The sequence below is a fragment of the Tenrec ecaudatus genome, chromosome 14, assembly GCF_050624435.1.
Source record: "Tenrec ecaudatus isolate mTenEca1 chromosome 14, mTenEca1.hap1, whole genome shotgun sequence".
In the NCBI taxonomy this organism is placed as follows: domain Eukaryota; kingdom Metazoa; phylum Chordata; class Mammalia; order Afrosoricida; family Tenrecidae; genus Tenrec; species Tenrec ecaudatus.
The window spans coordinates 67,731,451-67,744,209 of NC_134543.1; the positions used below are offsets into that span (position 1 = coordinate 67,731,451).

Consider the following 12,759-nt stretch of genomic DNA (forward strand, 5'->3'; position numbering starts at 1 on the left):
TCGTGGACTAGCTGGTTTCCTTGAAGGAAGACTGAACTAAGCCGATGTTGGCCAAATGTCGATGAAGCTAAAGAATAGTAGGGCCTTATGGCTTGGATTACTGAGGCCAGAGACATGGAGACACGACATGAAATTGGTTTTACCTCTTGCTGCCACTGGAGAGAGGCAGCCTGGCACCCCTGCCAAAACAGTCTTGTAACCCTGTTTGCATCCCTCAGGAGCCTGGACCAAGCAGCAGACTGTCAGTCTAAACACTAGACAAACACATTAGCCTTCCCAATACAGAGTAGCAGTGTGTTTCTTCTTCCGTCACTGAGCACTTAATGACCCACATCTTGGAGAGAGCCCTGGGTCCGTTGCTGGATGACCCATCTCAACTTGCAAGCTGCTTTGGGTTTTCATCCTGCACGGTTATCCTTAGGTTGTGAGCAAAACTAATTTTCTGACTCACCCCCTGTCTCCTCAAACACTCTTCCCTGGAATAATACCATCAACAGGCTGCACAAATGGGGCATCTGAGATTTAGTTGAATTAGTAACACCTCAGAGATCATTTATGGCTGCAGCAATCAGCCTCCAATTTCATCTAATTAGAATGCAAGCTTATTTCCCTAAATCCTCACTAATATTTTGAGTTGACAAACAATGAGGCAAGCCTGATAAAGACAATAAATGAGCTTCATAAAGCCACTGCTTCTCTCTCTCTCTCTCTCTCTCTCTCTCTCTCTCTCTCTCTCTCTCTCTCTCTCTCTCTCACTTCCTCTTCAATAGCATGACTTTAACACCTTATGTGCAACTGCAGGTGTCAAGAACAGGATACATCAGCATCAGTTACAACAGCCATGAGCCAGGAAACATCCAAAGGACCCCCCTGAATCTTTAAAAGCATCTAAGACTGGGACAGCCATCGCCAGGAATATGCCAGTTATTGTGCTTAAATTTTTAAACACTCAGGGACAGAGACAAATTTTGCTGAGGCCTTTATCATGAGAGTATTTAAGTATTTCCTAAAGTTAATTTCTTCCAATAAATTATAGCTCAATTCCCAAAGATGTGATTCTCAAGAACACTATGAAGCATGTAAAAAGAATTGTCCATAAAATGTCACCGAGAACAGGCAATCTAGCTAAGTCTATTCCAGTTTGGTGATTTTTTTGGTTAGAGACAACACTCCTAGGTATGTCTAATTCTGAATACACAACAGGGTCTTGGAATACATGTTAAAAGTGTGCACAGATTGGCGAGTGTGCTACACAGAAAATAAGATGGGGTAACAGAGGAAGAACAAGGGCTAGAGAATGGAGACCAGAACTGAGCAAAAAGAAGAAAGGGGAGAAGCCAACAGAAAGGTTAAAGGTTAGAGACATCTCCTGGGCTTGACTTGACACCTGGTATGTGACCACCTTGCACTTGTGGGAGATTGGAGAGTTCAGCACTAGGGGGCATTGACTGGAAGTGTGGAGCTTTATCCCGGAAGCTCTTAATGCACAGTGAACATGGGGTTCAGGGTGGGGGGTGTTGTCAAGGTGAGCCTTGGGACGGTTCATTCTACACCTTGATTGACTTAGCAACTTTCTTCTGGGGAGGGGAGAAAAGCAAAAGTGTAGAGCGGAGTCAATACAAAAAGGGGGGCTCAGTAGAATGAGAAATTCTAGGCCTCTCTTCCTTAAGAAAGCTCAGGCAGGGTCCCCTTAACTTTGTCCTCAGCAAAATTAAATACATTGCCCACTCTTACCATCTGTCATGAAAGGAATACAATGGGCAGATTTTGAAAGCCACTTTAGAGAATCTTTTAAAAAATGTGTAGCGATTTATAGTAAAATTAATTACCCACTTTCAGATGTGCAATTCTACACCCTTGGCTAGAAGTCTAGAAAAGCAACCAAACTCCTTGGCTTTCTGAGGAGCAGCAAGCAAATGTCAGTGGCGGAAAGAAGGCATGCCTACTGCTTTTCCTCTCTCCATAAGTGCAAATAGCACCCCAGCGGGAGTTTGGAGACCTGTTTGTTTTTCAGCTAACAAAGGTGAAGGCTATTTAGTGGGGAAGAGGGGGATCAGAGTCTGAGCCTCGGTATGTCTGCCTCAACCACATCTGTTTCCTGATTTCTATGCCACTCGCCAACCAGTCACTTATACTCTAATTGTCCAATATATTTATTGTTAAACTTTACAGGCATTTGAAACGTTAAAGGAATAAGTCACTACAGGGTCTCATCCTCTGTGTTGTACTGCTGGCCTGGGTGAAGCCCTATGAGCCCGAATAAGGGAAACTGAAACAAAAACCCACTGCCTTGAGGGGACCCCAACACATAATCACCCTTCAGGACAGAGCTGTTGCTTCCGGTTTCAAACACTATACGTTTTCACAGAAGCAGACAGCTTTGTCTTTCCCCCTCTTTTTTTTCTCTGTTAATGGCTGGTGGGTTAGCATCTCAACTCTTAAGCTTCCAGGGCTCCTAGAGAAACTGAGGTCTTTTTAACAGTTAACATTTATTAAGTATCTACTCTCCAACGGCAATAATCTTAATACTGCACTAGAATCCACTTATCTATTACTCACAACAACCCCGAGAGGAAGTTAGCCCATTTCACAGATGACAAAATGGATACCCACAGAGGTAAGTGGCTCCCGCCTCACTACAAGTTGGTGGAGGAAACCCGGATGTCTGCTTTCCTCAAGGACACCAAACCACCCCACAGAGAAGACTTAACACCATTCGTCTAGCTTGCTCCTCCTCCTTTAAAAAGGTCATAATCCCCAAATATGTTTTACCATTGTCATCATATACTATTGTTTCAATATTTTCCAAATGTTACCATCTTTCTACTATTTATTTCTCTCTTCTTTTTTTAAATCACACAAGCGATATATTATACATTTTTCCTTCCAAACACTTAATAAAACTTAAGCCCAGAGAAATTTTTATGTATCTATGAGGGGGTAACAAAGAAACATAAAACAAATACCAGAAATGTGTTGGGCAGCGCAGAGCTTTCATAGTTCACATTTCTCCCTCGTGTCGAGCATCAAGCAACAAACTCTAAATTAGTACATCCAGTGCCATCGCCTGGTAAGGTTCTTTTGTGGGTTTCTTTAACACTTTACTTTTTAAAATCTTTTTATTGGAGGCTCATACAACTCTTATCACAATCCATCCATCCATCCATTGTGTCAAGGACATGTGTGCATTTGTTGCCATCATCATTCTCAAGACATTTTCTTTCTATTTGAGCCCTTGGTATCAGGTCCTCATTTTCCCCCTCCCTCTTCTTCTCTCCCTCCCTCATTAACCCTTGATAATTTGTAAATTATTATTATTATTTCTTCATGTCTTACACTGGCTGATATCTCCCTTCACCCACTTTTCTATTGTCCATCCCCCAGGGAGGGGGTGATATGTAGATCATTATGATCGGTTCTCCCCCACCTTCTCCTTACATTCCTGGCATTGCTACTCTCAATATTGATCCTGAGGGGGTTATCTATCCTGGATTTCCTGGGATGGTTCTATCTAGTGACAGTGAATTTTTTCATAAAACCAGTTTAAGATAACAGCATGTGGCTGTGAAATTTTGTTTCCTACTTGGGAAAAATGTTGCAGAAACTGTTGTGATGTGAACACAGCTTACTAGTACAGCGCTATGGAAAAAAAACTCAAGTGTACAAGTGGTTTTCTCCTTTCAAAAAAGTGAAATGTCAATTGATGACAAACCTCGTTTGGAACATCCATCAACTTCCTGAACGGATTAAAATGTTGGCTCGTAATGCATTTGGAGTTCCTTCCACCAGGTCAGACTGTTAATAAAGCTGCGTAACAGTGTGCAACCAAGAAGACCTGATTATTTGCCATCACGACAAGGCAATAGCTCATGCAGCCATCTCACTGAGCCAGTTTTGGGTGAAAAACAGCATGTCTCTCTTGCCCCACACACCTGACTCACCTGACCTCTCCCTGTGTGATTTCTTTTTGTTTCCACGAATGAAGGGGAATGTGATAGGACAGCGATTTGACAACATAGAAGCGGTGAAGAAATAAACAAGGGCGGTGCTGGCAGCCATCCAAAAAGATGGGTTTGAAAAATGATTCCAAGAATGGAATCGCAGATTTGACAAATGTTTTAAGTATGATGGAGAATACTTTGAAGGTGATAAGATTGTTTTGTAAAAAAAAAAAACAACATTAAATACACAAATTTTGGGAAAATCCATTTTTGGGGGATAGGGGTGACCCTTCATTTGTCTATCTATCTACTTCTCTACTTTATATTAGTTTATTTAAATACAGGCACATCCTATTTTTTTAATTTTTAGAATAAAGGGGATCATATCCCTGGTAGTTTTCTAGTGAATAGGTCTCGAAGCCGTTTCAGTTCCTATACATATAGATATAAACCATTCTTTCAACAAATGCAAATAATCCACTCATCTTCTAGGAGGCCCTCTCTGACCATGAAATGCCCTCTACACACACAGGCACCACTTCATCTGTCCTTCTCGTCCCTCCACGGCCTGGTTTTCTTCTTAGCTTTTATCAGGCCTAGCTAGACCGGTATCTATTACCTCCCTCCATTGAAAGGTATGCTTTATGAGGGCAGAACTTCCCTTTATACTACGCCATTCCCATCCCAGAGAGAGGTGCCGTACCCTAGGAGACTGTCAAGCACTATTTTGAATGATGGCAGAGTGGTTCGGTATTGGGCTGCAATCGCTAGGTCAGCACTTCAAAACCACCAGCTTCTCCATGGGAGAAAGATGCGGCTTTCTACTTCCCTAAAAACTCACAAGGAGATGTCTACCTTGTCCTACAGGGCTTTTATGAGTCCGCATCAGCTCAATGGCAGTGAGTTTGGTCTTTGGTGAGTCTTTCTCAATCGTGTATACTTGCCCGTTTCCCTCATCCTTGCCAGCACTGTATATTAGAAATCTTGTACATTTTTGCTAATCTGGCGGTTTGCTTTAATTTACCTTCCCTAAAAGTTTCTTGAGTAAATTAAATCTTCAGATATGTTTCTCCTTTGTAAATTTTGTGTGTTTTTGTCTAAGTTATGAAGAGGAGCTTTTTATACACTCTGGACAGTAAATCTTAGTATCTTATGTGTTGGAAATATTTTTCCCTGTTCCCCACTTGTCTTACACTTAGGCTTGAAAGCTTTGACTGATTCCTTAGCATGCCCCACACCTCTGAGCTGGAGCACAGTCTGCTGACTAAAGTCTCAGGGAAATGGCATCTTTCAGATGGACTGGGCCTTCCACATTGGGGAACAACCATTCTGTCAACAGTGACCATTCACCGAATCACCTCTGAACGAGGACAAGAGCCCAGAGGTGCCAGGCACGGTTCCTCCTCAAAGAGCATGCCATCGAGCACAAGGTGGAACTAATCAACAGTCAAGATAAAACATTTCTGGAATATTGTTGGAGGGCACATTGCCCATCCAGGCAGGCCCTTCTAGACTCGATCGAGCCTAATTATCGGGAAGTTGAATTCTTGGACTCTCTTATCTTGGAGTTGCACTGACTGACCTCCACTTAACCAATTTGCTGGTGAACAGATGTTCTGAATCCCTCCTGCAAACACGGGGAAGCAACCCCACCGCCAGATGCACTCTATAACTTGGGCATTTCGGCTTACCAACTGTCAGATGGTTACCGGGACACAACTGTGCTTTTCCTTAAACCTACTTGTGCTTTTCATTTTGTTGGTAGATTTGCGCAAGTTGGTTTAAATATTATGCAAAGCGATTAAATGGAAGGAACAAAAGAAATTGGTTGTTGCTGTGAAAACTTAGCTGAAAATCAGTGCATTGCTTTTGAGGTGCTTGATCAATTCGTTGCTAAATTTGCTCGCAACCTAGATGTATATTAAACAAGGATGGTTGTTGTTGTTCAAGAGGAAAATCTATTAACATGTAGAAATTTAGAAGCACTCTTCACTCACATTTCAGTGACAAGAAAAAGTTGTGACTCTACATAAAAAGGTCGCTAAATGAGTGCCCTACAGTTAAAATTAAACAAATAGATAAATACCCCTCGCTTTATTCGCTGTCTCTCATAGCTGACCCACTTCTTAAAGCACTTTGCAGAGAATAGCAGCCACGGGAGCCGCAGGAGCATGTTAGAAACACAGACTCTCGGGTCTTACTGCAGACCTATAGAGGCAGGATTCGCCTTTTAACAAGGCGATCGTGCACACATTCAACCTTGAAATGCATCGAGCGGTAAAATGCTTCGCTCTGGTTTTAGAGAAGGACATTAAACCAAATCTGTTTAGGTGAGGACTTTTCTGTACGTTACTCAGCCTATGTCAAAGCTCTCTTTGAAAGGTGGTGTTCGCCTGAGGAACTGATCCTTTGTCCTCAGGTGCGGTCACACTTACTGAGGCCAGTCTGCCTCCCTGTTTGCTTCAAGCATGAGGAAGAGAATAAACAGTTGTCCTCAGCTATATGATCTGTCCCATCATTTCTCAAGTCTTGTCCTCAGACTTTAATGAGTATTTCCCTGGTCTGTTAGTTTGTGCTTATGCTTTATTATTGCATTGTGTGTGTGCCTTCAAATGTAATTACTTCAGTGTTGTCCTTCTGCCATGCTTGGAGAAAGTACAGAGATAAAACTGAAACTCCAAATTCACTGCCACGCAGTCGATACCAATTCATAGCCATCCCGTAGGACAGGGTAGAACTACCCTGTGGGTTTCTGAGACTGAAAATCTTTACACAATTAGAAAGTCTCCTTTTCCAGTCATGGTGAAGATGGTGGCTTCAAAGTGCTGACCTGGAAGTTAGCAGCCCAACTCGTAACCACTACACCACCAGGGTGGATATTACTCAATCCAGCACTGAAGAATTGCATCCAATCTGATCTACGCCTACCTTGCTAACCTTCACCTCTCTTTCCTGCCCCATCCATGAACACCATCTGCCAGCTCACCTACCCACCTGCTGCTCTTACCAAAGAGGCTCTTCCTTTTTCCTTAAAAGCCCATCTTTCCGTTGAGAGATGGATGGATTGTGATAAGAGTTGTATGAGCCCCCAATAAAATGATTTTTAAAAAACAACTCATAATTCATTCCTCAAAGTTTAGCCAGTATTACGTCTCCCTTCTGAAGGTTTACCCTGCTGTTCTTCAAGGACAGTAAGAGTTATAACACCAGCCTCACCTGGAGGACATGTTCTTTTTCCATCTAACTGCGAAAAGTACTCTGTTGGTAAAATGAGATCCACATTGCCATGTAGCTTATTACTATGTTCAACTGGAGGTGTTGCTTGTTGGGGGAGCACTTTGAGGGCAGAGAACGTGCATCACTTGGGTCACCATCAGTGCCCACAGCACAGACCATGTTCAATTAATGAGTGAATGTGAAACAGAATTGTCACTACCGTGAAGAGTTGCATTTGGGTTAAGTTTAAATTAATTCATTTGATACATGTAGGCAATCTGGTAAGTAGAGTAACCCTTTCTGTTTACATTTTCTTCTTTGCTTGGTCATTCTAAGAAATCCATAATCCAGGATTGGATGGGGACTCTGGAAAGTTTACTCAAGATCAACAAGATGAGAACGTGTGAAGTCCTGTGTGAAATAAGTCAATCACAAGAGGACAAATATTATACGAGACCACTGTGATAAAAAGGCAAGAAAAGGTTTACACAGAGAAAGAAACATTGTCCCCCAGTAGTGACTGGTGATGAGAGAGGAAGGAAAGGCAAATCGCCAGCTAGAAAACAGACACATATGAACTTGGGTAAAGAGAAAAGCAATGCATCGTAAGAAGAAGTCAGAACAATGAGATCGAGTCCAAGTCAGACCCTAGCAGGTGCAAACGAGTAACGACAGCCAGGAGAAACACTGTGGCCTACACAACCCTGCAGGAATAGCGCTGACAGAAAAGCTCTTCAGGTACACACACAAGCCAAATAGATATGGCTCATGAGAGTGCCCTGAGAGGCTATATAGGTTTCATAGAGGATACTTCGGCATAAGTATTTGTGTGAACTAAGTTAGCTGGTACCCTGTGTTCTACAGCTGACTTTGATGAGTCGTGACTGGGTTCCTGGAAGCCTGGGTATGGGCTAGTAAGATGAAAGTATTGGTGTCTCCTGATCTGGAGCAAAGAAGAGGGAAGAAGACCCAAGCCTCCAGGGAACAATTAGGCCAAAGGACTAAAGCATCCGATGAACCACAGCCACCACCACCGTGAGATCAGGAGAACCAGATGGTGCCTGGACCACCAGCCTGGTCACAATACAAGGTCCTGGACAGAATGGGAGGAATAAAAGACAGAACAAAATTAAAATGCTTAAAAGGCTAAACTTCCTAGACTGGTAGAACCCACAAGTTTATGACTCTTAGACACCCTTCATGCCTGAAAGTAAACTCACCCCAGGGGATCTGCTTTCAGCTAAACAATAGATGGGCCTCTAGGTTAAGCGATAACACCAGTTAAGAATGTGCTCCTTCGACCAAACAACCATTCTAGACCAAAAGGGCAGTATTTTCTCCAAAGCAAAGCTCAGAAGACAGGAAGGGCCAGGAAAGAAGGATGGATGGAAACAGGAGACCCGGGAGGATGTGGGCAGAGTACTGTTCGATTGAAGGGATTCTAACCAATGTCACAAAACATGAAAGGATATATAACACATAGAAAGGAAAACCACATTTCTCTCTAAACTTTTGCCAAATCACAATAAAAGTTTCACACATGCCCAGAAAGAATGTACCACGTGAACTTGGCCAAGGCCAAGTGGGTATTGGGATGTGGAGCAGGGCAGATGGGGGTCTGTGTGTAGAATCTGAATGGCGATAGATTTTTACATTTTTTTCCAGAGCAACCCTGCTCACCACAGGCCCTCTGGCACCATTTATAAAAATTCACAGGCCTTTTGCCAAGCTGTTTAGGGCCAAATGCTCCCCATGGACCGTCTCACAAGAATCGGCAGGGGAACAAGGTAATGTTGACTTTGCTGGCTGAGAAACAGGACAACACAGCAGCAGACAGACAGCCTGGCTCGCAGCCAGCCAAGAAAGTGGGACATCTGTGTGTGAGCCACAACACCCCCCTGACCTTGAGCTGAAGGGACGAGTCTCTGGCAGACAGCATTAAAAGACTCAGACACCCCATGCAGAAGGAGGACTTCACAGACAAGTGCAGAAGAGCTGCTGGTGCGAGCCTGGAACAAGGCCCTCATTAATAAAGTCATCTGAGGATCCAGAGGACAGCAAAACTCTGAACTATCTTCCACCTTCCATTCTAGATCAGTGTTGTCCAAGAGAACCCTAATACAAGCTACAAATACACTTTAAAATGATCTAATCGTTATTCTTAAATGTGAAGAGAAACAGGTAAAATCAATGTTAATTATACATCTTATTTACCTCTAAATGCCTAAAAATGTGTAATTGACATTTTAAAATTATTAATGAGATGTCTGAAATTATGTGTTTTCGTCCTATGTGTTCTGCCCTGGAGTTCATTCTGGCGTATGGTGGCCCTGTACACGGACGCCAAGGATAGAGATCTTGCCAGGGCCAGATCGCTTCATCTATCATCAGTGGAGAGCTGGTGGGCTTGAACCATTCACCTGGTAGCTAGTCATCCAAAGTTTACCCACCACCACCAGGGCTCCTTTTACTTATGTATTTATTTAGACAATGTTTTTGAAATCCACATCTCAATTTGGACTGGTCTTCTCAATAGCTAAATAAAGTTAATGGACATCACAGGCTGTAGACACTGAAACTATATACGTGATAGGTGTAGCATCTGAAATACTGGGGAAGGTAGTGGCTTTCTAGACCAATGCGTCTGCTTCATATTTTGACCCCAAATTTATTGGGTGTTGACACTAAGGAGGTCATTTAACCCCTGAGTCTCACCTCATGAAGAAAATGTGGCTAACTTGTCCCTAGCTTTTCGGAATGTTGGGATGAATATGTGCAATACCTGGAATATGTGCAATACCTGGTAAATGGAGGATACTCGATAAGTTATAGCATGCCAATCATGTGTCCCCATAGAAGACGAACTTCCGTACTAGCCGCAGTGAGAGTGCAATCTCTCGAAGTGAATTGTTTGTATTTTTAGCTGCTCCTAGTAGGCCCCGGCGTGTGGGGACCGCACACACAACAGCACAGTGCAGATGGACCCTCAGGTCCCCTCTGACTGATTTCCCCAAGCAGAATGCCGACTTCTCCTTCCTACTTTGCTTTGGTCTGGAAGCTCCAATATAACCTGTTCAACATCAGGGAACCAGACAAGTCTCCATCACTGACAGACAAGTCTCCATCACTGACATATGGGCAGTGGCTTTGCATGAGGCAGATGGACCAAGAATTGAACCAGTCTCCTCACAGGACAGAGAGAAGTCTACTGCTGAACACCACTGCCTCCTGAAGTGAACTAGGGACTCTCATTTGCCAATCCAAAATTACAACAATAGACAAGAATGAGAGTATTTTCACCCTATGTTTTCTAATTTTACGATATGTCATTCCAATAAGTTATATTCTCCTTATGAAAATGCATAGATGGGATTTTTACATCAGGCTCTCTGCTCTGACACTTCAGACCTGACCCAGCAGCCTGCCCCATCGCCTGCCTGCCTACCTCGGGATTCGATACCTTCTGCGGCCTGTGAACCGTGAAACTACCATATTCTTGTGGACCTGGGACTTCTGTCAGAACAGCTCTGCAGCCATGGATAAAATTCCAACAACTTGTTCTCCGAACCGGTCCTTGCTGGGGATCCACAAAAGAAATATGATGGACCAGATTTCGCAGAAGGAAAAACGTGACTGCAACTCCAAAATCCAAGTGCAACGTGCATCTGCCCTCCCTTTAAGGAGGACCAGCTGTATATTCCAGAAACCTGTCACAAAAATCACCTCTCCCCCTGGCAATGAGGTCCTATGCAGGCAGGGGGGGGAGATGCTGAGGAAGCCCCAGCAGATATGTGCCCTCAAAAGGCTGCAGAAGCTCCAGGCCAGAAGCAGTGAGGAGCTGTGGTTACCTACACTGGAATTCACAGATCTACTGAAATCAACTGCACAGGCATGTTCAGAGGAATCCCTGGGCCATGTTGCTGATACAGGATCATGCACTCGGCCCTCCCCCACCAGTGAGAACTCATCAAATATGCTGCAGATTTTCCCTGGGGTGGGGCTGCATCATCCCCTCATCCAAGGACAAGAGATCACCTGTGCTGATATCAAGAGACAGACTCAGGAAGTGGTGAAAGCAAGGAAGAAATTGGCCGAGGCCATCCGGGCACATGAGCTGAAGGGGGATGCCCTGAGACCTACAGGGAAAACAGAATGGAAGTGCTGGAGAGCCAGACTGAGGCAACCCTGAGAGTCTTCACCAACCAACAGCCCCCAAGGCCTGCTGGCATGTCTCCTTAAAACCAACCCCGCCTTCTTGTGCTCAGCTCTGTGGCCCTGTGTTACACCCAAACTGTTGTTCATTAAACCCCTTTCAGCAGCGAAAAAAAAAGAAGATGCATAGATGGAAGAAAACTGTATGTCGGTATGCCATTTTCTTCAAATGAGGGAGAGTCAAAAATATTTTGATTGTTCAAGAAATCAATGTTCCGAGAGGCTACAAGTTGGTAAACACCTTTAAATAGGGAATCTTTCACCTTATCTCAACACTCACACAAAAGTATTTTAGGATCAAGAAAGTCACAGAAGTAACATTGAATGGTTTAAGAGAACAGCTGAAAATGCTCAGGGTGCTGGGGTGCAGATCACCAGTGAATGTAATGCTTTTCATCTTGACCATGCTTTCTCTCATGCCATTGGTGTTTGCGTATGGAAATTCAATTCTTCCTTTAACTGTGTTTTTAAAAGGTAGTGTTGGAAATTCTCTCAGCAAATGGGAAAATCCTATTTGGCAATTGGCTAGTAGGAAGTTGTTCTAGAAGCAGCTGGATGAAAGCAAATAAACAAGTAAATGGATTGTCAAAAGACAATTTCCTAACTTTGAACCAAAAAAAGTAACTTCATAGATGGAAGTGGGGCTTGAAGATGTGGGAATTCTCCAGAAAGATATCAGGCATCTAAGACCCAGAATAAAACCATACCCAAGGTTAATTGGAGGGGAGGTGGCGGGGCATGGAATAGAAACCCAATGCCCATCTGTAGACAATTAAACATCCCCTCACAGAGGGGTCACAGGGAAGAGATGAGCCAGTCAGGGTGCAGTATAGGACCAATGAAACACACAACTTTCCTCTAGTTTTTTGGTGTTTCCTTCACCCCACTATCATGACCTCAGTTCTACCTTACAAATTGGATTAGACCAGAGCCTGCACACTGCTACAGATAAGAGCCTGCAACACAGGGAATCCAGGATAGATAAACACCCCAGGGCCAACAAGGAGAGTAGATACCAGGAGGATTAGGGGAGGGTGGGGAGAGAAAGGAGAAAGGTGGAATCGATCATAAGGATCAATCTAGAACCCCCTCCCAGGGGGATGAATAATGGAAAAGTGGGTAAGGGGAGACGGAGGACGATATAAGATATGGAAAAAATAATCTATAACTTATCAAGGGTTCGTGAGGGAGGGGGGAAGAGGAAAATGGGGAACAGATATCAGGGGTTCAAGTAGGAAAGTGCTTTGAAAATGATGATGGTGGCATATGTGCAAATATGCTTGACACATTGGAGGAATGTATGGACTGTGATAAGAGATGTAAGAGCCCCAATAAAAGGATTTTTAAAATAATAAATAAATAATAAATAAAAATGATGACTAGAGAGTTG

The 12,759-nt window shown here is 43.5% G+C and overlaps 1 protein-coding gene across 1 annotated transcript; it reads left to right on the forward strand.

Annotated features, from left to right (window-relative positions):
• Nucleotides 1–10,692: 10,692 nt before the first annotated feature.
• Nucleotides 10,693–11,346, forward strand: LOC142426600 (methyl-CpG-binding domain protein 3-like 2B). Its single transcript, XM_075532208.1, has one exon. It carries the CDS (start codon nucleotides 10,693–10,695, stop codon nucleotides 11,344–11,346), a length of 654 nt encoding a protein of 217 aa, XP_075388323.1.
• The last annotated feature ends 1,413 nt before the right edge of the window (nucleotides 11,347–12,759 follow it).

Excerpts from the sequence above, each read along its gene's own strand:
- LOC142426600 (XM_075532208.1), top strand. The coding sequence starts at position 10,693 with ATGGATAAAATTCCAACAACTTGTTCTCCGAACCGGTCCTTGCTGGGG.